Below are 27448 nucleotides of genomic sequence, written 5' to 3'. Positions count from 1 at the left end.
AATTCTCAGGTTCTAGGTTGTACCACCCATGGCTGCTCTCACCTGTAGTGTATCTTCTTGATACCAGCACAACCAGTTTGGGAGGTGGAAGAAAATCCATCGTTCAGGTCTTTACACAAAACCAACTATCACTTCAAAAAATTAAACCCACATGTTACCCCTCTTGGTATCTTGTGCATAACTTTAGATCAATCTAAAAGAATGAATGTAGTGATAATTTGTAACCCTTTTTAGTCTGATAAATCTATGAACAGTGGAATGATTTTTCCGTTAATGTCATTGAATAAAGGTAACATTTTGATCCTCGAGTCCTGAGTAAGTTCTAGAATAGAATTTAACCCCAAAACCACTTAGTGCAATAGCTTGTTACACATTAGACTCATTGTGTAAATGGATTTACTAAGGAATATTTCAAAAAATAGTTTCTCAGTCAACATATGGGAATAATTCATCATGAACCTCCTAAAACCATTTGTCATTCCCCTTTTTGCCTCATGGTCAGAAAGAAATGTCATTTTCTTATTTAAAAACCTATCCAAACGCTCCCAGGAGAGTCTGTCACTCCCTATGTTTTGCTCTGTGCCATGCACACTTCCATTATTCTGTGAAGACAACTGGATGACAAATAACTCTCTCTTTCAAGGATTTTTTTTTTAAAAATAAAATTTGAACCATTTCAATTATTTTTCATCATTAATACTTATGTATTCCCAAAGACACTGTTTTCTTTAAACTTCTCATTACTTGCCAAATGCTTCAATCCATTATTGTGCATTATTCCTCTAAGCAAAGCAGATAAAAATAGATCTCCTCTCTTTGATTCAGGAGAAAGGGGTAGATCCCCCACCCAATGGGCCTATTCCCACCCCCTTACTGTGGCCTCTGAGGCCTAAGAATTCTTGGGGGACAAGGGAGAGGCTGGGGGAGGGGCTTCATGAAATGTACGAAATCTTAATGTGAGCCTGTCAGTGTTTGTTTCTCCAGCGATGAAGCACTCCTCCATTCCTGCTACCTCTTGGTAGCTCCTCACAGCAGCTCAGATTCTTTGAGCTTTGTCTGTGGCAGTTTCCTTGCAGAGCCAGGCCTCTCCCCGCAGTCTGTGTGCCAGGTAAACTGGCAGAGGGAGCCTGGCTGAGCCAGCTTTGGAACCAAGTGTCTCAACACCACTCAGTGTTAGGGAAACCGTGGTGTGGACTTTGCAACCCTCTCCCTCTTCTAGACCACTACCCCCCACAGCCCCTCCCCTTTTATCAGAATTTCTGAAACTCCCTGCTAGCCCCCAAAGGAAGGGGGATGACCAGGGAGGTAGTAATTGTGGCTGCTGCGATTGCTAACCCCCCACAAGCCCTTTCAAAACTGAACCACTCTGGGCAAGAAGGGCGACTGACAGCAGGGAGAGCACTAAGGTCGGCAGAGCAACAGGGGTTTGGCCTCCACCCCAGGAAGCATGTGAGGGAGCCCCTGGGGTGAGACCTTAGTGACAGAACCTGCAAGCCCAACAGTGGCTATGATTCATGGGTTTTCTATTTTCTTTTGTTTTTGCCTGAGTTTCCTAGGAATAGTTCCCTTTAAAAAATCCCAGCCTGTCTTAGCTGAACTCCCCTTGGGAGAGAAGAGGGAATTTTCCAGACCCAGGCCAACATCAGAGTACCCTGCGAGGACAGGAAAGGAAGTAGTGATGGCGAGGAATTAGGGACGGCTGAGGTCGCTAAGCTTCCACCTCCCCGGCGCCTGCACAGGCAAGCTCACCCGTGCCTCCTGGGGTTTAGAAATAGAGAAGCCGAGAAGAAAAATCTAAAGCAGATAAATAACATGGAAGGACTGGATCCCTGAACACTAAAAGAAAATCATTTTTAAAAGTATTTTTGCAAGTGTTTTTCTTTTCAGAAGAGAGAGCAACTGAGAAGGGGAGGAATCCAGATCTGCCTGACTTGCAGGCATCCTCTCCAGATTGCGTAGGTCAGAGAGAACATGTTATTTATTAGAACCTGACATCTGTTGCTGTGCAGTGATAAGCTCCATTAAAAAGCCTGGTCATCAATTACTGCTAATACAGCCTCGTCCTGGGGTAAGCTGCTTACCATCCTTCCAGCTTACCCAGGCCAGGCTGTACCAGGCACCGGGTGTTCTTGGCCCAGCCCAGCCTCCTGTCTCCTTCGGCAAGACCCCCTCAGGCCATCTTCCCCCGGCCCTCTGTCTGTGTCCCGGGCTTCCCTGGACTCATTCTTTGCCCCTCTGTGAGTTTCTTTAGGGCTGAACTCCTCCTGTCCATCCTGCTTTCCATACAGTTTTCCTGGAAAACAGGGTTAGGGTTTACTTTCTGGTCTCAGTCATGCAAGCCAGAAGAAGCTGCCCACGTCCAGAGACCCGGAAATTGACACAGTTGGACCTTTGTGGGAGCTACTGAGTCCACAGGCTTGGGTTTCATCCCACCCCCATGGGAAATATTGGTGATAACCAAGGACAGCTACTTCCTTGTTTGTGAGTAACAGGCGTGCATTTTCTTTCTTGGACAAATAGTTGCCTTACAGAGCCTGAAAGGAAAGGTAGGGGAGCTGGTTTGGGGCATCCTCTTCCTCCCTCACCACTCCAGGTGCATCCTCCGCTCTCTCCATTGAAAAGAAACAACCGTTGTTGGGTTGGCTGTGCTGTCCTACTAGAACTTCCCTGGTCCATCTGTAGGAGAATGTAGGGTGGTCAGACATCTGAGAGGCCTCACCTCCAGATGAGGCGCTATGTGTGGTGCTCTGCCTGCCTTTAATAAACAAATAAATAAATGGCTTGGGACTTGGGAGACCTGGGTCTCCTCCGGGCACCATTATTAATTTCCTGTGTCATCTTGGGAAAAACACTTCACCTCTCTGGGCCTCTGTTCCCTTGTCTGAAATTACTGGGATCTGATGATCACTAAGCACTAATTTTTTCTGGGTTTTAAGTGCAATTTATGTTTAAGGTAGCTTAGCATACTTTTTTATTTATGTTGAGAAAATTCCATTTCTGTTGGCAGAGGTCAGACACAAATTGAAAACATTACTAAATGGAATTAAGCACACTATGTACGTGATGCTTTTTTTGTACAGCCCGTATCTGATATTTATAGAACACTTCAGTTGAGGAACGTGCACACATATGCCCTGAACCCACACCCAGTAAAATAATTCTAGATGTAATACATCTTCAGATGTCAAGTTAAAACAGCTTCTTGGGAATTAGGCCTGACTGTTCAGATGTGCGTGTTGGCTTCTGACAGGTGCCGCCAGGGCTGCTCAGGGCTGTCACGGGTGATGTGGAGTCCAGCCAAGGCAGGAGGGCCAACCGCTCCTTTCTACCACTTCTCATTAAGGCATGAATTCTAGAAAAAAGGGAAGCATCAAAGGGACCATCCGCTTTGTGCAGATCATTAATGACAAGCAGAGGCCTTGCTTCTGCAGAAACAGGGTCCTGTCTTGTCTATTGTCAGATCCCTCAGCACCGGGGCCACCTGTGAAAATGAACTAGACTCATGACTTGTTCAGATAGAAGCTCTGTAGTGAGCAGAATGCTGAAAAGTGGCTGCAAAATCCATAGACAATAGCTTGTCTAGACTCAAGTCTTGTTCCAATAGAAGCTCTGTGGAAGTGAGCAGAATGGGAGAAGTGGCTGCAAAATCCGTAGACAATAGCAGAGCTAAATTGGTGACCGGGCAGGAATGCATCTACCCAGGTGACAATGGGGTGCAGTCTTGGGACATGGAACATGTAAGGAACTTTGGAGATCATCCAAGGTTGAGTATGGTGGGCATTAACCCTTGTGATGGGAATTAAATGAAATAGTTGCTGTAAAACCCTAAGCATAGTGATTGGCATAGATTTGACACTCAATTCATCTTTTCATTTCCTGAAAGAACTTGTTCAGGGCCACACAATAGCAAGATTAGAACCCTGTGCACTGAATCACACTATGTCCAGGCCACCTTCAACCACCCACCTTTACTCTGCCTGCTTCCTGTTCCCTTGCACACAGGAACAGTGCAGTGGAGTGAAGGGCTGGGTGGGGGGTCTGTGTGCCCGCATTTGCCCATCCACTCACCTACAGAGTGGGCTCGCCTGGGAGCCTTCTCCTTAGAGGCACACCCAGGAGGCTGAAGGCCACTGTGCCCCTGGGGAAAGCCCAGGGTATTCTTGGGCAGAAATAACTTCTGGGAGTGTAAAACTGCATTGAGCACCTTCAAGAGAAGGTAAACAATCCTGTGGCAGAATTTACTACCTGAGTCAATGCACAAAAGCAGAAAAGGGGTTCGCATTGCCGTGGGCAGACCGGAGGCGGACACTGCTTCCCAGCTGCCTCCAAAGCAGGAGGGAGGTTGTGTACCAAGGAGAGGATGAACAATCTCGGTGACTCCAATCTGCCCAGACGGCCAGAACCTCTGGCGCTTAGTCACGCCTGATGGAAAATGGAAGCCAAGAAAGCAGAAGTGAGGCTGGGTCATCTAGGGCAAGCTTTAATCAAAGTCATTTCTGAGGAGAAGTGCTTTGCCCCCTCGTGTGCCCTGGCTGTTCCGGCTGGGTTGCCAGGCAGTGACGGCTGTCAGGGGAACAGGCATCAGGGCAGCTCTGATGGCAAAAATCAAGTGTTGTCGTGGTTTCTGCAGTCGTCCTTGCTAGTGATCCCTTCAGCAGACATTTAAGAATGATCGCTATATACACTGCCTGGAGTGTACTAAGCAGTGGGGACCACAGTAGGGACCACAGTGCGGGTGCACAAGGCTGCTGCCCTCCAGCTGCAAAAACGCATGCACCATTTTGAAGAGCCCCAGCTACACACCCTACTGGTTGGTATTTGGAATAGTCCATCCCTGATGAGATTCCCCCTGACACAGGGTATTGACTACTCAGTACAGCGAGTGTCAGTCAGAATTGCAAAATCAGAAACTCGTTAGCTCTGTAAAACTCAAAATTTAGAAAACCAACTTTTTCATTATTGATCATCTTGGGGATTGGATAATCCTTAAACTGTCATTGTTGCAATTGTCCAGAAAAGTGAAATTTACTGGATCAAATATGTAAGAGGCATGACTATGTTGTTTTTCTCAAAATAAATGATAATGGATCATCCTGTCTCTCCTAATCCTAAGTGATGATGATGGTAATGATCATGATAAATATGTACTGAGTACGTACACTGCACCAGCACAGCTCTTTATATTAGTGCTGTGTAACTTAAAGCATCCTCATAACAACCCTATAAAATATACGAACGGCTATTTTCATTTTCACCCACAAAGTGAGGGTCACACTCTCTTTTGTCCAAGGTCAGCGTCACTTAGTTTAGGAACTGAGAACATTAGCTTGGCATTCTGCTCTTCTACCGCCCTGCCGCTCTTCCTCGGGTTCGTGGCCTGACTTTCCCAGTATTCACCAGGCCTCAAAGCTCAGCTGCCCATTCGGAACAACAGTCTCTAGACTCTGCCTTGGTTGGTGCTCAGGATTACTGTGCTCCAGTGTGGATTTGTAGTGGAAGAAATTTTGAGTAGGTTCTGCTTAGATAAGCACCTTTCTTCCCATTCATTCATTCAAACGCTTATTGAATTCAAAGGAGGTGTCAGGCGCCATGTGTTCAGTGAGGTGTGGGACACAGCCCTTGCCTTCCCTGACCTGGAAGGGGGGTGAAAATCTACATGAATAACTCTTGTGAGGCAGCAGCACGCGCAGGATGCAGGGGAAGTGCTGGTAGAGTCCCAAGGGAAGGTGACGAGTGCTTCCCGAGATGGAGGAAGCTGGCATTGGAGGAGGACCCCCTTGCCAGGCCCAGAGGTCAGCCAGCATGGGAGTTCTAAGTGGCCACTGAAGGGGGTATCAGGACAGGAGGCAGGAGAGAAAGACAGACTGGAGGCAGGGGGCAGATTTCTGCAGCGTCAGACCAAGTAGAGTTCCAATCCTGACTACTGCTTTCTTGTCCTATTTTGTTCCTCTTTATATTTTGGTTTTCTCCACGACACAGGAGGATAACTACCTTCTCTCACATAGGATGCTGTTCAGTGGGAAAATGACTGTTAGGTGCCATCTTGTTGGTGTTCAATTATCGGTAACTGCTCTTATTAACTGCTATGCTAAGACAGTTGATACTTTTTTTCTTAGACAGTAAAGTTTCTCTTAAATTAATAGATTTCATATTGATACAGTGATGTGCCTTGATGTAGATATGTAAATCATAGTGGGTTCTTCTTGGCCTAGAAATAATGAGTAAAACGAAATTCCAGGTCACTTTTGTGGAACAGTACATTTGTCATGGGCCCTTACGCCCCCCTTCTTTACCACCTCAATGCCCAGTGCTTTAGAGACCCACACTTGCTCTCCAAGGTTAGAACTGCCAGTTTTAACAACTGAAAATATAAGACTCCCAGCTAAATTTGAGTAATCAACAAATAATGTAAGTGTGTTCCATGCACTATTTAGGATATAAGTATACTGCAAAGTTGTTTATCTGAAATTTAATTTGACAGAGCTTCCTGTATTGAGGAATAGCCCAAGAATCAGGCAGGACTCTAGCTGTGTGGCTGTTTGGGGGAAGGACACTCCCCCATCTTCTCTCTCAGGTAATAAAGGCTCTGCACAGCAGGCTTGGACTTCCTGGCTAGAGGCCTTAGTGCTGACAGGTCCCACTGTGAGTGAGCGTGGGGGCGAGGGGCTTGGGGTAAAGTGTTCTGATCTTCAGAACATTCTCGAAGAGAATCGGCAGAATGAAGACAGGCTGTGTGATCTGATAACGTCGCGGAGTATAAGGGCAAGCCCTCCGCCGTTGAGTTCCTCTCAAGAACATTGCTAAAGTGGGGCCTTCAGCTGTCCCGGTGGGGAGATGGTGGCAGCAGTGACCTGAGATGGCTTAGCCCGAGGGTCACACTCTCAGGGCTGGAAGGACAGTCCGGCTGCCCCATCTCACTTTCCAGAGAAGTGCGGTGCTTTACTGGAGGTCACACAGCCACTGAGAATTTAATTCTGAACTTAACTCTGGGTTTTCCATCCACTACCTTATAGCAGTAGATGTAGAAGAATGTAGCAGACCACTGTTATTCTTCAGAATAACGTAGGGTTTCCGAGAATTCCAGCACAAGCATTTGGTGAATTTCTGAATTTTTCTCTGCATTATTTGATAACGGCAGCCCCAGGTCCCCATCTGTGTGTCTTTTGGCTACTTCCACTCATTCGCTCCTTCAGGCAGCATATTGGGCCCGGGACAGAAGGGAGACCACTTGTGGAGGGGAGCGCCTGGCACTTTCTAAGGCCGCCTGACCTTGGTCCTGCCTAGTAGTGCCTGTCTGCTGATCTCGTCGCCCTTCCTGCCCAAGTGTTTTGCAGTTGAGATGGAAAAATCCACCTCAGAGCAGATGGCTTTTAACCTCAGTTTCAGGGGAATAATTTGTCCACGTAACATGAGGTGAAAATTAAAACAAAGCAAGGCATAGATTTGAACAGAACAGCACCATTGGGCTTAAGCGTGACTTTGACCTCTTCCTCCCAGACTAGAATTATATCTGGCTGCCAGAGAGTTCTTAGCGGGATCGCTGGTGAGGTGGTGTTCGCCCTGAGACCAGATTTATCGGCGCTTTGAGCTGCCCGCAGCAACAATCATGGGATCTTCCCTCTTTTTATTTTCTCCTTCTTGCCACAACCTGTCATAAGACCAAGAAAACTTGTTTTGAAAATGCTTGACATCCAAAACAACCTGTTCTCAGACCTGGACGAGAGGGTTTGTCCTCTGACCATCTATGTGCTGTTAGATGTTTGACTAGCTGCTGACTGGAAAAAATGAATTTGCTGTTTTCTTCTCTTATTGTTCACAAACAAGTGCCAGTGGCTTTCCAGGCTTGCTTCCCTCTGCTTTCAGCCCTTCACCAGAGACATTTTAAGACTGCACCTGCATGTAACTGATAGATGAATGTCAGCAGTACACATTTATGAGGTAGAGGCGATGGTTATACCTCTTAGGCCGAGCTTCACCAATCCTATTAGATTTAACCTGTCAGGAGATTTTAACCTGTGACTTTGGTCCTCTCTGGTGAAGTCAAATGTGTGAGTGAAAATCTCCAGTCATCCATGGTGCCTCTTGGATAACTTCACCCTGGCGGCTGTAAAGCCTATATCTCTGTTCCTCCTGCCAGGTCCTGCTGGTCTTGGTCTTGGGTGGTCCTGTAACTGTGAAAGAAACACTTTCTTTCTCCTCCTCTGCAAATAGAGGGGTTGGCCTAGATAAAAAATTGGCAAACGGCCTGAGGGCAAATCTAGCCAGCTGCCTGTTTGTGTAAATAAAGTTTTATTGGGACACAGCCACACCCCTTTGTGTACACATTGCCTGTGGTTGCTATCACTACGGGGGCAGAGTTGAATTGTTGAGATGGAGTACATGGCCTGCAGAACTGAAAGTATTTACTCTCTGGCCCTTTACAGAAAAAGTTTGCTTCTTTCTAGGCCATACAATCTCTAGGGTTTTCAGATCCAGCTTTCTTCGGCTTTTGAACTTGTGGCAGTTCACACAGGAAGAGCGCTTAGTAGAAATAGTAAGAGGCTAACTCAAAATAAAAAGTGGGGGAGGCTCCCTCTTCCCTTTCGTCATTAGCACTACAAAGCATGCTTTGACATTGTTGAAATCTACCAAGGGTGAGGGCATAGTCTGCTATATCTTTAGCGTTTATTCTGCTGTCAGTCTATGGTTATCTTTTGGTCTAAAGACTGGCTCCCATGGTGTCCACCAGTTTTGGGGAAAGATAGCCCAGCTGTGAGGTTCTGACTGTGGGTCAGCGTTATGATACAAACTGGGACCTACACTTGTACCCACAGGGAAGAGAAGGTTGACTGGTCTGCTTGATAACCATGGCAGGAAGTGGAGCCAGATGCTGCCCTGAGCCTGTGCGGTGCCCACCGCACCCCACTCCTGGCCTGTGTGTGTTTGCTTTACTCTCCAAGGCTAAGCAGTAGAATGGGGCAGGAATAGCTCCAAATGGGAGGTTGGGGGAGTGAGGTGAGAAAAACAGGAATGGATCCTGAAGATGCCTTTAAACATGCAGGGACTAGAAAAGCACTAATCTTTCTAAACTTCTTGTCCCAATGCCAGTCCAAACAGGGTTCTAAGTTAAGGGATTTGCACCCCAGTGACTTGCGTTCCATACCCAGGTTCTAGACGATGATAGGAATCATCAGCACAGAAAAGAATGGGCCTCTTAACAGAGCAGTCCTGGTCTTTTAGGAGCTTTTGTGCAAACTAGAAGAAGCTGCCCCCTTTGGATGGGAGCAGTTTACCTGATAGCTTTGGGTAAGAGAAAGCTGCTCCTTTGTCTGGCATGGAGCCCTGGGGGAGCCTGCAGCTTCGCAAGCAGAGCAGGGCTGCAATTCAGCCCCTACCACCGCCTGGGCCACACACCTTTGTGCTGGACAGACGCTGCGCTCCCAAGTGCTCCGCTGTCTTAGAAGATTGGGGGGTCGTCCCCAAGAGCCTGGCTGGCTAACAACAGGTGGGTGAATTCTTCTGGACTTTGGTTTTTGAGACGACAGCAGCCAGGGCTGGCCCAGAGCACACCTGTCACTACCTATCTTGGCAACACTACTGCCTGAAGGGGGGCTGAGAGTCACAGCTAGAAGGTGGGTGCCTCATGGCCAGAGCACAAAGACCTGGTCCTCTCCCTGCGGGCACTGAAAGCTCTGATCTAGTTTAGGAGCTTACTTTGGAGAGCCCGTGTCTGCCTCTTCTTTGCCAACTTCTGACCTAAAACTGGCTCAGCTTAAGGAACACATATGATTTTCCACAGGATTATATTGCAGAGGCAACATGCTAGCAGCACAGAGCAGTGTGTGAGGAGGTCCAAGGCAGATGTGCTCCCAGTGGTGGAAACTGACCTCACCCCCGGAGTGCTGGACTTCGCGTCACCTGCGTTGTGCAGTGACCACAGTCCCTGAGACACTCTGCAGGGTGCACTGTCAGAGTGATTTTGAGCCGGCTCTGATGAACTCTCCGCAGGGGAGATGGCTTTGTGGTCAGATCCGATTTCCACCTCTCAGCTCATATTGAAAATTGTGTTTGGGCCAGTTGTATGGGCAAATTTTGAAAGATTTCCTTTTCATTTTGCATCTATCTGCGGTTCTCAGCCACTCAGAGGCTAGAAGATTGGGAAGAAAGAAGCTGTGAGCCCGCAGTAGCCAAAGACTTAATATCTACTTCCTGTCCCCTTTCTTGGTTCTAAAAGCCTACTGGGAGCGAGAGGAAATTCAGTCTGTCACTGTTTTGAGCCCTTAAAATGCAGAGCCCTGTGCTAGGGAACAGCTAGAGTCCTAGGGACAAGAGCGCTTTGCCCTGGGACCTGGAAAGATGCCCTGGGCAGGGCGAGGCCAGTAGGTGGACATCCGTGCTGCTGTGCCCTGTGGGGAAGGCTGCTGGTTGCTGACTGTAGTTGCCTGGGGAAGGCCTTACATTGGCTTGGGAGCAAAGGCCAGCACCCGAGAAGAAGAAATCTCCCAGTTGGCAAATGTTGACAGTTTATAAACTATAAAATACCAAATATCAAGTGAGTTCACTGAGGTACTCAGCACCCTCTGAATGCCACCTAGGTGCAAGCGCCATCAAGGTCATGCGCCCAGGTGGCCCAGGCGCCCTCACGGACAGGAGCTTGTCAGTAAGTGAAAAAGGAGGTTCTCAGAGTGCTATGCAGATGGGTGGAACCGGGTTGGGGGAAGGAAGCTGAGGGGTCTGCACCCAGCACAGTGCCAGCACCAGCCACGCGAGCCCTGTGGGCCCATCAGAGAGAAGCAGATGCAGGCTAAGTAACAGCGCACACAGCGGCTGATGGCCCACGTCTGAATTCAGATCTCTCATCCGTAGTCTTCCCTCTGCAGCAGGTAGGAAAAGGTTGTGGTGTGTTCTCGCCACAGAGTAGCACTATCACATTCCCTCTTTGACATCACATGCCCATTTTTCTCCCCCTAAATATCCCCCAGGTCAGTGACCGCAGGCCAGATCCAAGCCAAAAATGATCACCCCAATTCTAGACCCCGAAACGGGACTCGTGTAAAATCAAAGACTGACACCACAAACCAAACCTCATGCTCACCGGGGACAGGCTTTGGAACAGCAGCCTTGGACGCAAGCTCAGAACCCTTTCCATGGTAGCCACCGTGAGCAAACCCTCATCCCAACAGCGGGCTCCTGGCAGAAGGGCAGGCATCTTTTCAGGCATAAAGCTGCCAGCCTGGACCTAAAAGTCAGTCTCAGGAGGTGTTGTTTTCCCCAGAAGTCTTAACTTTCTAAAATAAACTTAGCAAAGGTCTTCATTTGCCCAGTATCCCCACCCCCATCTTGAGTCCTCTCTTGTCTTTAACACCTCTAAGAGGAGGACATGGAACTCTTGTCCTGTGTCAAGTCTCAAGTTTAGCACCAAGTTTTTATTCTGATAAAGAAGGGTTGACTAAAAACTGAAGATGTTGTTATCTGATTTGCTCTCCAAAAATCAGTCCCAGCATTGACAGTTTCCACCTCGTCTTAAGAAGAGATTTATGAAAGAATGATAACCATTCATTGCCAGTCAGTCATTCCACAGAAAATTAGGGTATTTCTGTGTCACTGAGGTGCAGCCCCCCAAAACGGCACGAAATCTCTAATGTCTACACAGAAGGGGCGGGGGTGAGGCAGTGACTACCTGTGGGGTGGGGGTGGGGGGTGCTGTCAAAAGAGTTGCATTTGTAGCTGGGCCTGCTGGCCTCGCCTTGAGGCCTCCGCTATGCCCCCCATCCCCCACCCCATTCAGTTCACAAGGTCTCACTGAACCTCAGGGAGATGTGAGCCACAAGCTCTGCCTGAGGGTGACCACAGAAGTAAACAAGGTGTATACAAGAGACTTCTCCAGCAACCCAGACAGTTTGGGTAGGATTGTTTTGTTGTGGAAGGAAGAGCAAGACCCATGTGTGGGGTTTCCTGGGAGAAAGATTTCAGTTCAGGAGAAGGAAGAACTATTAGGGATGCCTGTAAGTAATGAGCTCTCCCTGGCATAAGGTGTTCAGGCAGAGACTGAAGGACCACTGCCCCTCCCCCCAACCCCCCAGAAGTGCCTTTAGGGCAAATCCTGGCTCGGACAGGACTCTGGGATCTCTTCCCGCTGTGAGTTTCTCTCATCTGTACCAAATGGGTGGCCAACAGTTCATGCTGTGGCGCTTGTGAGGCTGTGGACTGGGGTTGGCACCAGCAGGCTGCATGGAGGGCCTGATGTTTATGCCAGGCCTTGAGGATGGGTAGGTTTGGGGTACATAGGGAGGCCCCCAACAAGTTGCATGGTTCAGGAAAGTACCCTTTACTTGCAAAGCAAAGGGACTCCTACTTAACTGGCTCCCAGAGTTGCAAAGGGGAATTAATTATTGTTTGTGATACACTTTTAAGATCCCCCATGAAAGACCTTGTATAAATGCAAATTATTATTATTGTCATTAAAGGTGCTAGACGTCTGGCCTGCTGGGTTGATGCTCTGACATAGCTCCCAGCAGAAAAGAGAGCAGACTCCAAGCAGAAAGTTTGTCTAGGTGTTCCCGAGCAGTTACACTAAGGAGGGGTGGTCCGAGGAAGGCTTAGCCTTGACTGAGACAGCAGCGAAGCCACCCAGCTCTGCCCGGGGTCTGCATCAGCTCTCTCCCCTGGGACTCAGATCTGCCTGTCCCCTCATGGCCGCGCTCTAGCCAGATCCAGGCCCTGACCCCAGCAGGAACCAGCCCCTTGCTGGAGGAGCATCCTTGTGTGGATGGAATTGGTTGTCTGCTGTCTGAAGGGTGAAAGGAAGTGGGCCAGGCTGGCTGTTGACCCTTTCTTGGGGTCCTCCATCAGATCTGGAGGCGCAGAAGACACTTCAGACATGTACAGTTCCTCTGATGATGCTTGTTAAGGGTCTTGAGAGGACGCCTCACAAAGCACGGGTGGGGTCATTTATTAAATGGCTGCTTCCACTTAAGCAGTGGTCTCTAGCTAACGTGCTTGGAGGGTGCAAAGCGATGATGTTGGTGATGGAGGTGGCTGATCGTGTCGCGGACCTGGAAAGGAACTCCAAAGCCCTCCCTTCACTTTTCAGATGAGGCATCTGGGACTCAGAGACGTGAAGTGGCTCATCTGGGGCCACGTGGCAACTGAAAAGGCAGCTGAGAGCACAGCTCAGGCCTCCCCATTGCTCCCCCACACTTGATTTTGTTGGAATAACCGTACCTCCCATTTTATAGCCCTGTACAGAGTACTCCTCAGCAACCCTGGAGAGTTTTAAGATGCCAAATGACTTTAATGTTAAAGTGACCTTTTGGGTACCCTTTGCTCTTCTGGGGCTCATTATTAGAGAACATTTGGGGTGTCTCTCATGAGCCTGTGTGGATTGCACATGCTGTTTGGCACTTTCTTTCCCTTTTCCAAACAGAGTAGGCCTCGTTCTTCCTTAGGGTGAGTTAGTTCTTCCAGAAACCAGATGGGTGAGCAAGAGGGAGGTCAAGTACATTCCTTTTGTCCTTTGTTATCACAGTCATCATTCTACCGAAAAGCTCCCGTTGCAGGTTCCTGGGTGAGGGCTAAAGATGTCAAGCAACACCTCTGGACACAAACCTACAGCGGACAGCCCACGTGGGGGGTGGGAGAATGCTGGCAGAACAAATATGGGTGTAACCGCAGTTGGCAGTACTTGCTCTTGACATTCATCACAGGGCTATTGTCAATTCCAATTTTTATGGAGGAGACTAAAATATGGCTAAAATGAGGTTTAGAAGGGGGAAGATCACCAAATCAAAAAAAAAAATAATTAGCAAATGCTCTGTTCCTCCTGTGTGGATGAGACAGAGGAGCCATTCAGTGTCATAGGGCGGGCCCAGAGTGTCCACACTCAGCACCAGCACCCTGTCCGCTGAGATCATGCAGGGGGAAAGAGTGGGCACTGGGACGGCAAGGGACTCTGGATTCATAGACAGCATCGCCACTTGTTAGCTGTGTGATCTTAGAAAAATTACTTTGCATCTCTGAATCGTGGATTTCTCCTGGGCAAAAATTGGGATACTACCTACCCAGTGGTAGGCCTGTTAAGAGTAAGTGTAAATGGACAGCATGCTGTGTGGCATGTAGTAGGCACCTTCCCTCTTTTATATAGACTATCGGCTTCCGGACTCTTCTTAATCACAATTTATAGGAAGGCATTATTTTCTATCCTGATCCAGTATATATAACTGAAGAAAAGTTTCACAAAAAGTGCTTCTCCTTGCCACATGCAATACTTGGGTTTGATTTCATTTTATTTTAATGCTGGCCAGGACCCATTAAATTGATTTTACAACCCACTCACGGAGTACACCCATCATGTGAACCCGCGTGCTTGGAACTGTGCGTGGGTATCATTTATCTGTGTGGCATGTATGTCCCTTCCTTCCCCCCTCCTCTTTGTCAGGGCACCTAGGGCCACCAGGCTCCCTGCGGACAGTGCGCACTGGCACTGAGTGGAGCGCGCCCTGCGCCCACAGGGCCGGCGAGCTCCTCTGCTTCTTCCCGCGCTGCCATGCTCTTCCTCGTCATCAGAGGACAGCAGGCCCTCCGCCTGCCGGCCTGCATGGAGCTCTGCCAGATCCCCAGCTCTGTGTAGGCTGAAGCTCCCAGGAAATCTATTGCACCCCAACAGGGGGAGGGTCTCCACCCTCTCCCACTGAACAGCTCCTTCTTTAAGAATGGCTGCTTTTCCTCTGTCAGCCCAGAGAGCCGGGCATCTGGGAACATTATTTCAGCTGCCAGGCAGGGAAGTAGAGTGAAAGGAGAGGGAGAGGGTGTCTGTGAACACTGGGCCGGGGTGACACCCAGGGTGACAGAGTGACAGAGGGTCGCCCCAGAGGCGAGGGCGGGAGCGGGCTTGTAGCGGCTAGTGGGAGAAACCACGCTTCTAGCCAGACAGACAACTAGAACCGCAGAGAGACTCTCTGGGGAGGACAAGATTATTTTATGTCCCAAAGAGTTGATCTCCCAAGTGTTCTCTCCCTCCGTCCTCCAGAGCCTGGCACTTTCCCATGGAGGCTGATGCATAGAGGTGCTGAGCTGAGTCCTTATGGCACAGTCCCAGCGGGTGACTTGGGGCCTGGATCCTTACTGCCCAGCACCGCACCCCGCATGGTTGCCCAGTGGGGGCCCCGAGCACTTCCTCTTTGAGGGCCGTCCTTTGGTTTTTCCCCTTTTCCTGACTAAGAAGCAGAGGGTAGTCCGTGACCTTGGCAGTGACTCAGCACCATCAGACAAGCGGCCAGCTCCGCCCCAGCAGTCTGGCGCAGGTGAGCTGCGTGAGTGGCCTTCCTCGGCCCCGCCTGTGGAGAGACGCCGGACCCACAGGGCCCGCACGGGATCAGCGGGAGCCCATGTTGAGCTTCGTGCAGCCTTGGGCAGGCGAGCAGAGGACTCCAAGTGCCCGCCGCCCTGGCTCCTGCCATCTGAGTGTGGCACCAGGAAGGCACGGAAAGGGAGACACAATGAACATGGGGCCTGCGGCTCTGCTGAGTCCCAGGCCTCAGGCAGCACCGCATCTCTTAGTCCCCAGACCAGCCAGCTGCACTCCACCGTCTCAGCTGACCCCTAATCTGAAGCCCAACCTTTTTCAGTGGTCACACCGCCACCCCATTCTCCCGGCCTCTCAGCAAGTAGGTTGATGGTGGAAACAGCATCACCGAGAGCAGGAGAGAGGACTAGTCTGGAGCCTGCAGCCAGCCCCCCGGGCAGCCAGGCAGGCATTCATTCCTGTACCAAATTGCCATGGACTGTGAGTCGTCCCCAAATTCTGTCCTCAAGATAACACGTTTGCTAACAGCTTACACGCCAGTTACAGGGACCATCCTGGCTTCACCATTACCCCTTCCCTGTAATGATTTGACTGTGACCTGAAGTTTCTTGCTGTAACAAAATTCTGTAATTCTATAGTTTAACCTAGTCAAATGTTTATACTCATTTGAGAAATGGTGTTGGGCATGATATGCAAAGCCAGGAATGCAGGGTTGGGTGAAGATACCCAGTGCGCTTGCCTTCGAGGAGCCTGTCGAGGGGCGTGGGGAGTGGCAGGGATGTGACCCTGTGTGTGCACATGGGACAAGGCAGCCCTGGGGCGGGGGAGGCCCCAGAGCCCGTGAGGACGTCCCTCTGCTCCCTCCTCATACATCGCACCAGGGGCCCACGGGCACAGACGTCTGCAGCCCTGGAACGTGGCCTGGCCCCGCCGTCGCAGAGACATTGCAAGCTGCTGTAGCCCAAAGGAAATGGTCAGGCTCCAGAGGGTTCCTCAGAGGAAGAGCTGCTAGGTAATTTTGATCATTTTAGTATAAGCACTTAAAAATACCCTATGATTTAGAAGGAACCGGATTTTATCCCAATACGCTGATGTCTAGAAATGGTTTTCAGTCCGCTGTTTGTTGGCGTCCTCCTACAGCAGTGTGTGATTTAATGCAGCGTATACTGAGGCCCCAGTGTTGGCCTTCTCACAGGCGAGGAGCCCAGGCTGTAGAAGATGTAGTCTAGACACCAATCTAAACATCTCAAACTCAAGACAGACCTGGCAGGGCCTGAGACTGGAGGCCCAGTGTGCGTGGAATCCAGCAGAGGGGAGACTGATTGCAGCCGAGGGCACAGCCACTGCCCGAAGCGGCGAGCACGGAGCACGTGTCTTCTCTCCGTGTGGTAACAAGCCTTTGCAGCTCGTGTGTGTTAATGTCCTTGTTTTGCAAGCTTGCCCTCCCCCCCTAAAAAAAAAAAAACAAATAAGTCTGCTCAAGGGTTGGCACATGGAGACTCTGTATGTGAACCAGTTACAACCGCTTGTTTGTTCCTGAAGCCCACAGCGGAGAGCAGGCTGGCCTCGCCCCGGGCGTAGCTCATAAGCTGCCACTGTGCGTCACTTGATTTCTAAGGCACCCAGCGTTGGGTGGGCAGCCCTCATGGGGTCCCAGAGGGCTTGGGGTGAAGGGCATTGAAATAGGGCCTGGTCTCTTTGTAGGGAGCTTATTATAAGGATGGCCCTTTGACACAAGGAGAGTAACCCCACATGAGTCAGTATTTACAGTGGCCATTCAGGACAATGAGGACAAGGCAAGACCGCAAGGAATGATTAGCGGGACTTGTCTTACACTATTTACAGGACGGCGTTGATTTCCAGACCACATCGGTTTTCTTATGACTGATTAAAAACATGTGCCTGTTGAAGTCACAGCTGCAGAAGAAACTGGAAAAAGAAATGAGCTTTAGATGTTTTGGAACTTGCCTCTATTTGCAAAAATGAATTCTGACTTGATTTCTAGTCCTTGATTGCCTGACAGTGAAGGGTCGTGTCCCTGAACCACTTCTCCCTCCCTGCCCACCCACCACCACGTTGGCCCTGCTCTAGCAGACATCAGAAGGCCCAATCTTGTGATCGCCCAGAGAAAAGCATTTTTGAATTCCGGAAAGAGACCTCTGAGTCCTGTTTTGGAAGGAGGCAATTGTTGAAGCTCTTGCAAAATAATGAGTCTCAAGTAAACAGGCTACAATAGGCAGCGAGATCTCAGGATCCCTCCCGGTGCTTCAGCCTGGGTGAGGGTGACGTTGGGTGGGAGAGTAGGCTCGGCCCTCTACGCTTGTTTTCTCACCTACACGATGGGCACATGGCCCCTGCCTCATGCCACACGAGCCTGCCGTGGGCGCAGCTGCCTGCGGCTCCCCCGCCCCCAGAGCCCCTGGCCTCTTTGGGCTTTGTAGGCCCTGTGTTTGTCTTCATTTTCTTGAAACCGTGTGGATTCCGATGTTCAGGCATTGGTTTCATGAATTTTTAATCTTTTTTTTTTTTTTTAAAGATTTATTTATTTATTTATACAAGCACTGGGTACAGTCAGAAGCGCGGGAGGGTGAGAGAATTCACCAGAGCCAGAGCAGGGAGCAGAGCAGGCAGAAGGACCGAAGTACACTGCTGAGGTGAGCAGCGGGCGGCAGGAGAGGTCTGCACGCCATGCGGGACCCTCCTCCGGTGGCCGGGGAGCAGCCGGGGATCGAACTGGCACTGCAGAGGCTGCGGGCAGCTTCGCAACCCAGCGCTCAACCGCTGAGCCACCGGGGAGGCCCGAATTTTTAATCTTTTGAAAAGGTGCATTAAATAAATGAATAAATATAGAACTCTAATCTTAGTAGGGAAAACCCCTTCTGGTGAGCCCTTGTTGAATAAAGATTGCTTAACTGTCTTCACCCCAAGGCCTCTGAGCGCACCCAAGATGGCTGCCTGTGATGACTCTGCGTGCCCCTGAGGTCCCTGCCCCAGAACACATTGATCATTTAATTTTTCAGTTAGTAATGTCCCCCTGACAACTTATTAGAACGTCTCCTCGGTGGGGGGCAGAGGGATCCTGAGAAGAACTGGCCTTCCCTCAGCCCCCTGATGCCCACGGTGCCACCAGACCTCTGCTTGGAGCACTGCAGGCTCTTCACCAGCCTTGCCCGGTGGTGAGAAAGCGTCCCAGGTGATCGCACAACCTTGTCGGGCGCCTTGTCGGGCCCAGGGCTCAGTTGCTGATGTTACGGGGAAGGTCGGTCGCCAGCAGGTTAGGTGACTTGCTCGCAGCCACGGGGCTATCTCCGAACCACGACAAGTGTGATGTTAGATGAGGAAACTAAGTCCCAGTTCCAGATGATAAAACAAGCCAGGACCTAGACTAGAACCCGTGTCTTCTGCCTCATGGCTCAACTTTTTCCACTTGACCCCCTGCCTCCCCTTTATGACACATGTTCTGGCCAGAGGTCTGTTTGGGGGCAGGACCCCTCTAGGGTGGCCAGAGCTGTGTGGCTTGTAAGTGTGCTTCAGCCCACATCCACGACCACCTCCCCAACCGGGCCTTGGACCAGGCTGCACGCCGCCCTGGCTCCCCCCCAGCCCCCACTGGGGCATGAGACAGCAAGGGCCCGAAGGTGCCACCACTGCAGTGCCCTTCCCTCGACACCACAGGGATGCCACCAGCAGTTATGGACTACATTTGAAGAGCTGCAGTGGCCGAGCGGCTTTGGCTGGGTGTTCGGCCCTGACTGGCCATCTCTGCTGTCAGCTGCCAACTCGGTATAAGTAAGAAGTAACCCAAGAAGCCCAGGGTGAGGATGAACCGAGGACAAGCACCCTCTTTCCACACAGGGCTTCCCTTTTCTGCACCCACACATGTACTGACCCCCGCCAAACTCAGAGCCTCTCACTGAGAGCCAGCTGGGCCCCTGGTGAAGGGACATGCGTTGATCATCTGATAAGCGACACATTGCCGGCTGCCTACTCGGGCCACCTACCCCATCCTTGGGAGGGTTACCCTTTAAGGTGCGCGTCGCTGTTCTCCTCTTAGAGTAGAAGTTAAAGTGACATGGGTGCGTCTCTTGCCCCACAGCCAGTAAGGAGCAGGGCCAGGCCTGAGGCCCTGATCTGACCAGCCCCAGAGCCCACACTTCAGTACGTGTCCTTCACGGCCCCCAGGACCTTGGAGATCAACCAACTCCACTCCCTGCTTTGTGGGTGTGGGAGAAGCGGGGAGATTGGGCCCGGAGAAGCGGGGAGATTCACTCCGGACCCAAAGTCAGAAAAGTAGGCCCACTGCACACCCCAGCTCCCCAACTCCTGGCCCTACGAGCCCGTCTGCTCCAGCCCCCGCCAGGCCTTGGGCTGAGTGAGGTGTGGGCCAGCAGCCCTCCTTGCTGCACATTCATGGAAGACCCCCAGCCTCCCTCAAAGGTCAGTTCTTTCAGTTTCCTTCTCCTAACCGGAGGCCCTTGGATTGGACTGAGTTGTGATTTTGTAAAACCCATAGCAAAGGGACAGATCAGTGAAGAGGGTCAGAACCTTACTTCGCCCTAAGGCACACGGAGCTCTAATTTAGTCTAAAAATAAACTCCCTTCCAGCTGAGTGGAGTGAGGAGCTTGACTGACTCGGCTTCTCTCGCGAGGGCCCGTGATGGGGCGGCGAGGAGACCCGCCCTCCCCCGCGCTGGGACACACTTCCACTTTGAAAGCTCAACGTACATTTTGTCTTTGGGTCAAAGAGTTTTTTAAAAGGTGGCAAAACACTCATGCCGTCGGCAAGCTGCGCCCTGGGCAGCTCTCCATTTTCCCTGATAAAAAGTGAAATAAATGAAAACAGCTTAAAAAAAATCCATAAATGGATGGAAGCCAGCAGCCGCGCGCCCCTCCCCCTTGATTGACTTCACGTGGATGCGCGCAGGGCGCGCTGACAGCAGCTGGTGGCATCGTGCCTTAAATAGCCCTCTCCGCCGCTTCCCCTTGGCTGCACGCAGTGTGCCTCCACAGGGAAAGCCCAGGACAGAACAGGAAACTTTAGAACTTTCTGAAGAAGGAAACATGCCCCCTCTTGCTGAGCATTCTCCGTCTGAGGAGGTTGTACTGCTGCAGCCTCTTCCCCCAGAAGTTTCCCGGGAAAACTGAGCTGCTGAGATTCCCTTCAGGACCCAGCGTGACTTGGCCTGAAGCAAAGGGGTGGAGAGAGCTCCCTGCCAGGGTCCTGCCACAGCAGCCCGCACCCTTCCCTCACCAGGCGCTGGTCGGGGATCCAGCCTTTCCCCTCAGTGTCCTCACCTGTGGCCTGTGGCGCTGGGATGGGGGGGGTTGGGGGGGCGCAGTCTCAGCAGCAAGGAGCAGCAAGGCCAATGTGGGGCTGGAAGCAGCTGGTCCACCCCGACCCGCTGAGGAAGGGCCACCAGGCTTTCTCAGCCAACACACTCAAAGTGCCAGGAGGGGGTACAGGCAGGTGACAAACAGTTCATGGGGATGCTGTGTCAGGGTGGGCTTATCACCCCCACTCCCACGGGGAAACAAAGCTCGGGGCTTCTAGTGCCTGCCAGCCTCACTAGATCCAAGGCACTCTGCCCTTTCCACTGGGGATGTGAAATGGTGGGTTAAGGCTTTGAGGCCTCAAGTTTCTCAAAAGAGGGTGATTTAGCCGGCGCAGGACCCTGGAGCAGTACGTGATGGATGGAGGAGGGGGCCTTACCCCTTAGTTGTGGGCATAGTTTGAAAATGGCCTACAGTTTTCTTTAATACAAAATACATGTCTGCTTTCTGGGGCTGCTCGCCCCCTCTCAAGCAGCATGTATTGGACATGGTTTACTGCCTCTCGCAAACCGGTGGCCCTCAGTGGTTCCTTAATTACAGCCACAAAGTCCCCGCTGAGTGCTCGCCTGGGCAGGCCTGTGGGGGTCACTGAGAAGAGAGGAAGGTCCCTGCTCTCCAGAGCTGGCAGTGCAGCCAGGCAGGCCAGACGTGCACATGTGACAAATGTCCTGGAAGCGGCACGGTGTCTACGTGCAGGGAGAAAACCTCCCGGTGACGGGGAAGACTTGACGATAACAAGGACATTTCAAAAATAAAGCCCAGAGGTGGAAGATGGCATGTGTGAGGAAGAGCCAGCGGCCAAGAGGAGGGGCGTCTCCCAGCCTGAAATGCGCGCCGTGGGGAGTCTCACCTGCAGCTCTTCCTGGAGAGGGTCCTTAGCTTGCGTAGCTTCTAAAAGTGTGCCTTGGGGGGTGGAAGGGTTGGTGCATGATCTCAGAAATGAACATAGAAAAGAGAAAAACAGCATTTTTTTTTTTTCAAATGTGTTGGAGCCAAATGGTGAAAATCACTGGGTGCCAAGCCCAGAGTTTGGGGAACATGGAGGGTCTTACCTGGGGTAAGGACAGACCCCCAGGTATCTACTTGCAACAGAAAGGCGAGGTGAGCCTCACATCTGGGGCGAGACCAGCAACTGCAGTGGTTTTGTCCAGTGGTAACAAGACCGGGAGGCCCAGGGGGTGACGAAGGATAGAGACAGTGGGGAGGAAGCGCCTTCCGGATGAAATCACCTCGGGGCTCTGGGGAAAAGTGGAAACTGAGGGCTCTGGACAGAAGTACAGGTAGGCCGGAGTGCTTTTAAGTACACCATGATGATAACTCCCACTTGGAACACGCTGGTTTGAATTTCAGAAAGAGCAGGTCACAGTGTCCCGCAGGTGGTTGGAAATTGGGGACAGAGGTTTGGGAGGACAGTGAGGGCTGCTGAGGTAACGCCCCTGTGCTGAGGGGAGACCCAGGGAGAGAGTCCATCTGGGCGTGTGGAGAGGCAGATCTTGTATGCTATCCAGGGGAGGCTTCCAGAGGGAGGCGCTGACATTTAGAAGCAGCTGGCACTGGGAAAGCAAGAGGCACTGGGAATTAGAAAGAGGGTTTCAGCTGACGTGTGGTGAAGGGGAGGCAGTCAGCTGTCATCAATAACTGCATTGCGAGCCATTTCTGGAGAAGTAAGGTGTGACGACTCTGCAGGGAGGGACGGAGCCCCTCGAAGGCACACCTGGGTGCACCCCAGGGGTCTGTGGCTCTCATCCGACCTCTCAGATTCCTCCCACTTCTGGCAGAGTTTTTAGATCCCCGCTCACAACCAGCCTTCCCATTCCCCTAAGCCTCTTCCCTGCTGCCTCTTGCCTAGACACCTGCAGTTGCTGCCCCACCTCCGCTGTCACTGTCCCTGACCAGCGCTCATGGTGCCTCACTTGGCATGACCTATGTGTCTGCTCCACCAGACTGAGCACTCACCTGACAGGTGCCGTGTCTAGGTCATCTCACAGCGCCTCATACAAAGCCTAGCCCTGAGTGGGCCCCTCTTCTGATTACAATGTGGAACCCCACTTCTGCAGATTAGAATCTGGGTGCCAGAAAGGGAAGTCTGCCCCACATCCCATCACCTGTCTCCAGCCAGAGGTCCTCTTGCTAGCCAGCCTGGTCTGCCTTCTAGTGCTGCACCAATGTTTACAAGTGAATGGCAGCCAGGGGCCACTTAGAAATTCTTTTTACTAGGTCCTCCTTGTTTATACGAAGTTAAAGGTCCAACGGAGTAAAAAGGGCAGCCCTCTTGATGTATCCGATTGTGCAGAGGACACGATGGGTGGGTGGGTGTAGGGTAAGTGAAAAAACATCAGGCTTTTCTGCCCTCCCGCCATTAGGATTGATGATGGATCCTTGCGGTCCTGAATGCATGCCCGATGGCGAGCACCTGGAGTAGGGTGTGCGCATGTGTAAGTGAGTCCACCTGTGCTGAGAGACTGGGCTTATAAGGGTGGCGTCACGGGGACGCCAGTAGAGCAGAACGAACTGAAGAGTAGAGAAGCAGAGACCACCAGAGAAGGCCGGAGAGCCCAGAAAGAGTGAAGACTTGCTAGGGGCTGGGAGGCCTGCCAGCCTCCCGGCCCCCTGGCACCCCTGCCTCTGTGTACCCAGTAAAATCCCAATTACAAGCCAAACTGAGGGTTCCAGGACTCCTTTACCCCATCTGCTGGGGTCATAGAGATCCCGCACTGTGCCCATTCCTGCCACTACAGTGGGCCCCTCTCAGGGTTGTAGCTTGGATCCAGCCCTTATTTTTGGCCTGGAAAAAGGCAGACAGAACCCGAGTAGCGAAGTCTCGTGGGAATCGCAGCCAGCAAGGTCTGTGTACAGGTCCTCGAAATACCCATGAGCGATAATCAAACTGCCTGTATCTCCCTTGGAAAAATCCAGAGGGCTTTGCATCAACAGGGAAGGAAAATCCAACCCAAGATGCATGAACAATAAATAACAACTGTTCTGAGTTAGGTTGAAAGCTCTGAGTTGCACTTTTCCAGTTGTTTGTGCTAACCACAGTTTTTCTTTCTCCTCTTTTCCCACCAGGGCTTATTTCAAAACCTTTGTCCCTCAGTTCCAGGAGGCAGCGTTTGCCAATGGAAAGCTCTAGGAAACACCAGTCTTGAGAGGGGGCCAGCAGACTCCTCTGTCCACATGCGTGTCAGCACATATGGCCGCTTCCTGGAAGCCACTTGGAATGTCTTCACGGCAGCGTTTTGCTTACACAGCAGCTTTTCGAGCCCCAGACAGCCCCGACTCTCCCGGAGCCCAAACCGAGCTGGCTGGCTGGCGGTACCCGGCATCCTCGAGCCCCCACACCTGCTTGCTCCCTCTTTGTTTCCTTCGGCATAGTTCTTAGTGGGGAGAATTATAGTCAAGTCGCAACACAGTATTTTTCCAGGGAAAGTAAGACATAAATGCTCACGTCCGTATTCCAAAGACTTTGTCTCCGAGAACTCTTTTAAGTTTACAATTAAACACATCTTCGCTTTTTCCCCCCGAAACCGGTGTATGACGTGGATTTTACACCCCAGCGTTTCTCACGTGGGGCTGTCCCCCACTGGAAGAAAACTGGCCCAGTGAACCTGAGCAACCTGCAGCGTTTCGGCCACCCAGCCAGGCAGGCCGGCAGGAGCGCTGGGTTCCAGTGCCTCCCCCTGCCCTTCTGGCTTCCCCTGCACAGCCCATCCTGACCCAGCTGCAGTCTTTAAAATTTGCTGAATGTGTGTGTGATTCCATCCTTCCCTCTCTCCCAGCACCCTCCCTGGCTGGGCTGATGGGGGCGCTCTCTGGGCTTATGCAGCACTGTGCCGGTTATACCTGAGAGGCCAAAGGTGGGTCTCATGCCTGGTGTGCGTGTGATAACCGCATGCAAGACTGGCACAGCTCCAGACTTTAGGAGACACCCTGAGCAAGCTCCATTTTTCTTAAACGTGGATTATCAGAGCTGGAGGGGCCTCAGAAGTCCTCTAGTTTCCACCCCAGCCCTCTCACCTGCTCTTCCTTTCGGTGTACAGAGGCAGGAACTAAGGCCCCAGAGCTTCCGAAGCTTCCCCAGTGAATTGCAAACCCGGGAGGGGAGTAGCGAGCCAGGCCTTCCCACATCCTCACACAACTTCCCTTGACGCTCACAGCCACCCGCTGTACAAGACGTACAGTTGCGTTCAGCCTTGTTTCCCCTGAAGACTTTCAACGCAAGGAACGGGGAGCCATGCACGGGGGTGAGAGAAGCAGCAGCGGGCCTGGGCCGCCTGTGTTTGCGCTTACACCACACCCACCTGCCCTTCTGGCCGAAGGTGAAGCCCACACTGGCCTCTCCTGTTCCCTCAGTTCCCCTTGTGGCCCTCCCTACATAGTTATGGTACTTGTTATGGTGCCCAGGGATGTTGTCAGGAGGCAGGAGAGCAGCTTGTCAGACCTCTGGCTTGACCACCAGCTGAAGGGCTGGTTCTTCTACCATGGGCCTTTCCCCAAGCCCTGACACCTGGGGACTTCCCATGGTGGAGAGCAGCCAGTGCCCAGTGTCTGAACCCCAGCGTTCCCGTATGCTGGCTGTGTGACCTTGAGTCAGTCCCGTCTCTGTAAGGCAAGCACTTGGCTCCTCAGAACAGCGGGAGCTTTCTGGAATTTCTGCCCAGGCCCCACGGCAAGCCTGCTTCACCAGACATGGCTGGCACCTGGACTTTGATAAAACAGTCCAGGTGATTCCACTGAGCAAGTGGTCATGACCTAAATTATAAATTAGCTGGGCTCTCTGGAGTCTCTTCTGACGCCGGCTGGCTGATGACGGCCCACTCCACACCAGGGCAGCTGCAGCCAAGCCCCGCTCTCTGCTTCATGACACTGGCTCTGAGGCTTGCTGTGGCCACCCTCTCCCCTTGGAGGGCCATGGGTTGGGCTTGCTGTCCACAAAGCCAAAAGCTGACTGAGTCAGGTTTGCTTCTACCCAGGAGGGGCTTCAAGTGCCAGTGCGAACAGGATGGGTGGCACCTGTGGGAGGGGGCGAGGTCACGTGACCTGGACCCTGAGCATTGCAAATAGCCAGCCTGGAGTGACAGCAGCCAAGAGCGGCCAGTATGGTGGGGGATCGTCACCCTCCTGCCCCTGCTGACCTCTGAGGGTCCACAGATGCTCAGGCTGGCCAGATAATGCAGCTGTGGTCTAACACGGAAGGGCTGTTGGGCTTTATCTCAGCCCATCTTAAGGAAGCAATCAGTAGGCTTGTCTCTGTTCTGTAGATGAGGAAGAAGACTTGGGGGTCTAGTTACCCACCCAACATTACAGCCAGCTGGTGCCAGAGTCGGGACCCAACCTAGCTCCTGACTCCACAGCGGGTGCCTTGTTTCCCGTCTTACGACTCTCCAGTAACAGACTTAATTTCTGTCTTTGCTGGTGAAATCATGCAGAATTTCATAAACCATAGGTGTGTGAGCATGGAGAGAGAATTTTTAAAAGAGTTGCAGCTCCCTAGCCACAGCGGGGATGGTTTAAACTGGTGTTTTTAGGGGAAACCAAAGGGATGGAAACAACCATTTCATACTTCAGATGCCTGGGATTCACAACTGGATTTTCTCTCTACCCCAACAGTAACAGAAGCAAATGGTGCTTGTAAATGGACGATGGTCCCCTGTCTGTTTTTAAAGATTTCTTGCTAGTTCCGCCATTGCTGGGCATTGTTCCTGCACACAGAGTGCAGCCCAGGACTAATTAGTAAATGGCCATAAAATGCTTTGAAGATGAAAAGTGCCATATATAAGAGGACATTATTATTACCTCGTAAATCCTGTCTCCAGCTTACTCAGCCCTTATAATTTCAGTTGATCTTGAGCTCAGCACAGACAAGGACTCATGTTTACTAATAACACCCGGGTATGTGCAGGCCTCTCCTGGGGGCGCCGGGACCGAGGCCCAGGCCCAGGAGGCAGGTCAGTCTCCCAGCCACTGGGCTCCTGAGGACCCACTGCCTACAACCCGATGACGCTGCAGCACAGAGCCCACCTTCTGTGGACATCAACTGGAAAGCGTATGAGCTTGAGGAGAGACACACTTGAATCCTGCCTCTGCCCACTCAGGGTCTGGTAAATACTTAATAACCGGTTCTTCGGTGGTTTAAAAAAGAGGAAAATAAAGGAGGGGGTTCCCAGTGTGTCCTGCCTGCCGATTCCCATGGTGTCAATACTCCCACCATGATATCATGCTGTCTGCTGAGGTCAGAGTACAGACTTGGGATCGGGACAAGGAGGGGGCTGTGGGGTCCTCTGCCAGGATGAGCCAGCGCCAGTGTGTGCCTTAATCTCTCTGAGCTTTGTTTCCTCACTTGTTAATGGGGGTAAATTAGATATGCCTCCTGTGGTCATGAGAATTAAATTTTTAAAGTACACAAAGCGCCCAATTGACTGTAGGTCATCGGCCCTCAGAAAGGTTTGATAAATAGTAGCTGTTATTAGTGCAGCCCAGAAAAAGGATCTTTTATGTTGACGCTGGCTTTTTTCTAAAAAGTCAGAATGCCCCTGTTAAGTCATACGCATGCGTGTGACCTTTGGAAGGGTGACCCTGTCTGGATAACTGGGCAGATGGGATAATGAGTCACCCGATGTTCAGGAATGAGAGATTAGCTGTGTCTGTGGGAGTCCCTCCTCCCTCCCCGAGACTTGCCTTAACTCTGGGCAGCGCGTCAGGCTCTGGGCAGAACGTGAGCACAAACAGCCCAGTGACCTGCTTCTTGGCCCTGGCCCCCGCCTTCCTCGGGCAGGAAAATCAGAGCAGCGCAGTCACTTTTGCTTCTGTTCCTGACACTACAGACTCTTGCTCTGG

At 51.5% G+C, this 27448-nt stretch overlaps 1 protein-coding gene across 3 annotated transcripts in view; it reads left to right on the top strand.

Annotated features, from left to right (window-relative positions):
• The window catches only part of BABAM2 (BRISC and BRCA1 A complex member 2), a 368631-nt gene extending 341738 nt beyond the window's left edge, over nucleotides 1-26893 (top strand). The window contains exon 10 of one of the 3 annotated variants that reach the window (XM_054701249.1): nucleotides 23681-26893. In XM_054701249.1, the coding sequence (XP_054557224.1) occupies nucleotides 23681-23744 (64 nt within the window). In that variant the 3' untranslated portion in view covers nucleotides 23745-26893. The remainder of the gene's footprint in view (nucleotides 1-23680) is intronic. The other 2 variants (XM_054701248.1, XM_037528303.2) reach the window with 2 other exon arrangements.
• The last annotated feature ends 555 nt before the right edge of the window (nucleotides 26894-27448 follow it).

This window comes from Talpa occidentalis, unplaced genomic scaffold (genome assembly GCF_014898055.3).
Source record: "Talpa occidentalis isolate TD23 unplaced genomic scaffold, MPIMG_talOcc4v2.1 talOcc4.5, whole genome shotgun sequence".
Taxonomy (NCBI): Eukaryota; Metazoa; Chordata; class Mammalia; order Eulipotyphla; family Talpidae; genus Talpa; species Talpa occidentalis.
Note: the sequence above shows the minus strand (reverse complement) of the source record. Positions and strands in the feature narration are given on the sequence as shown.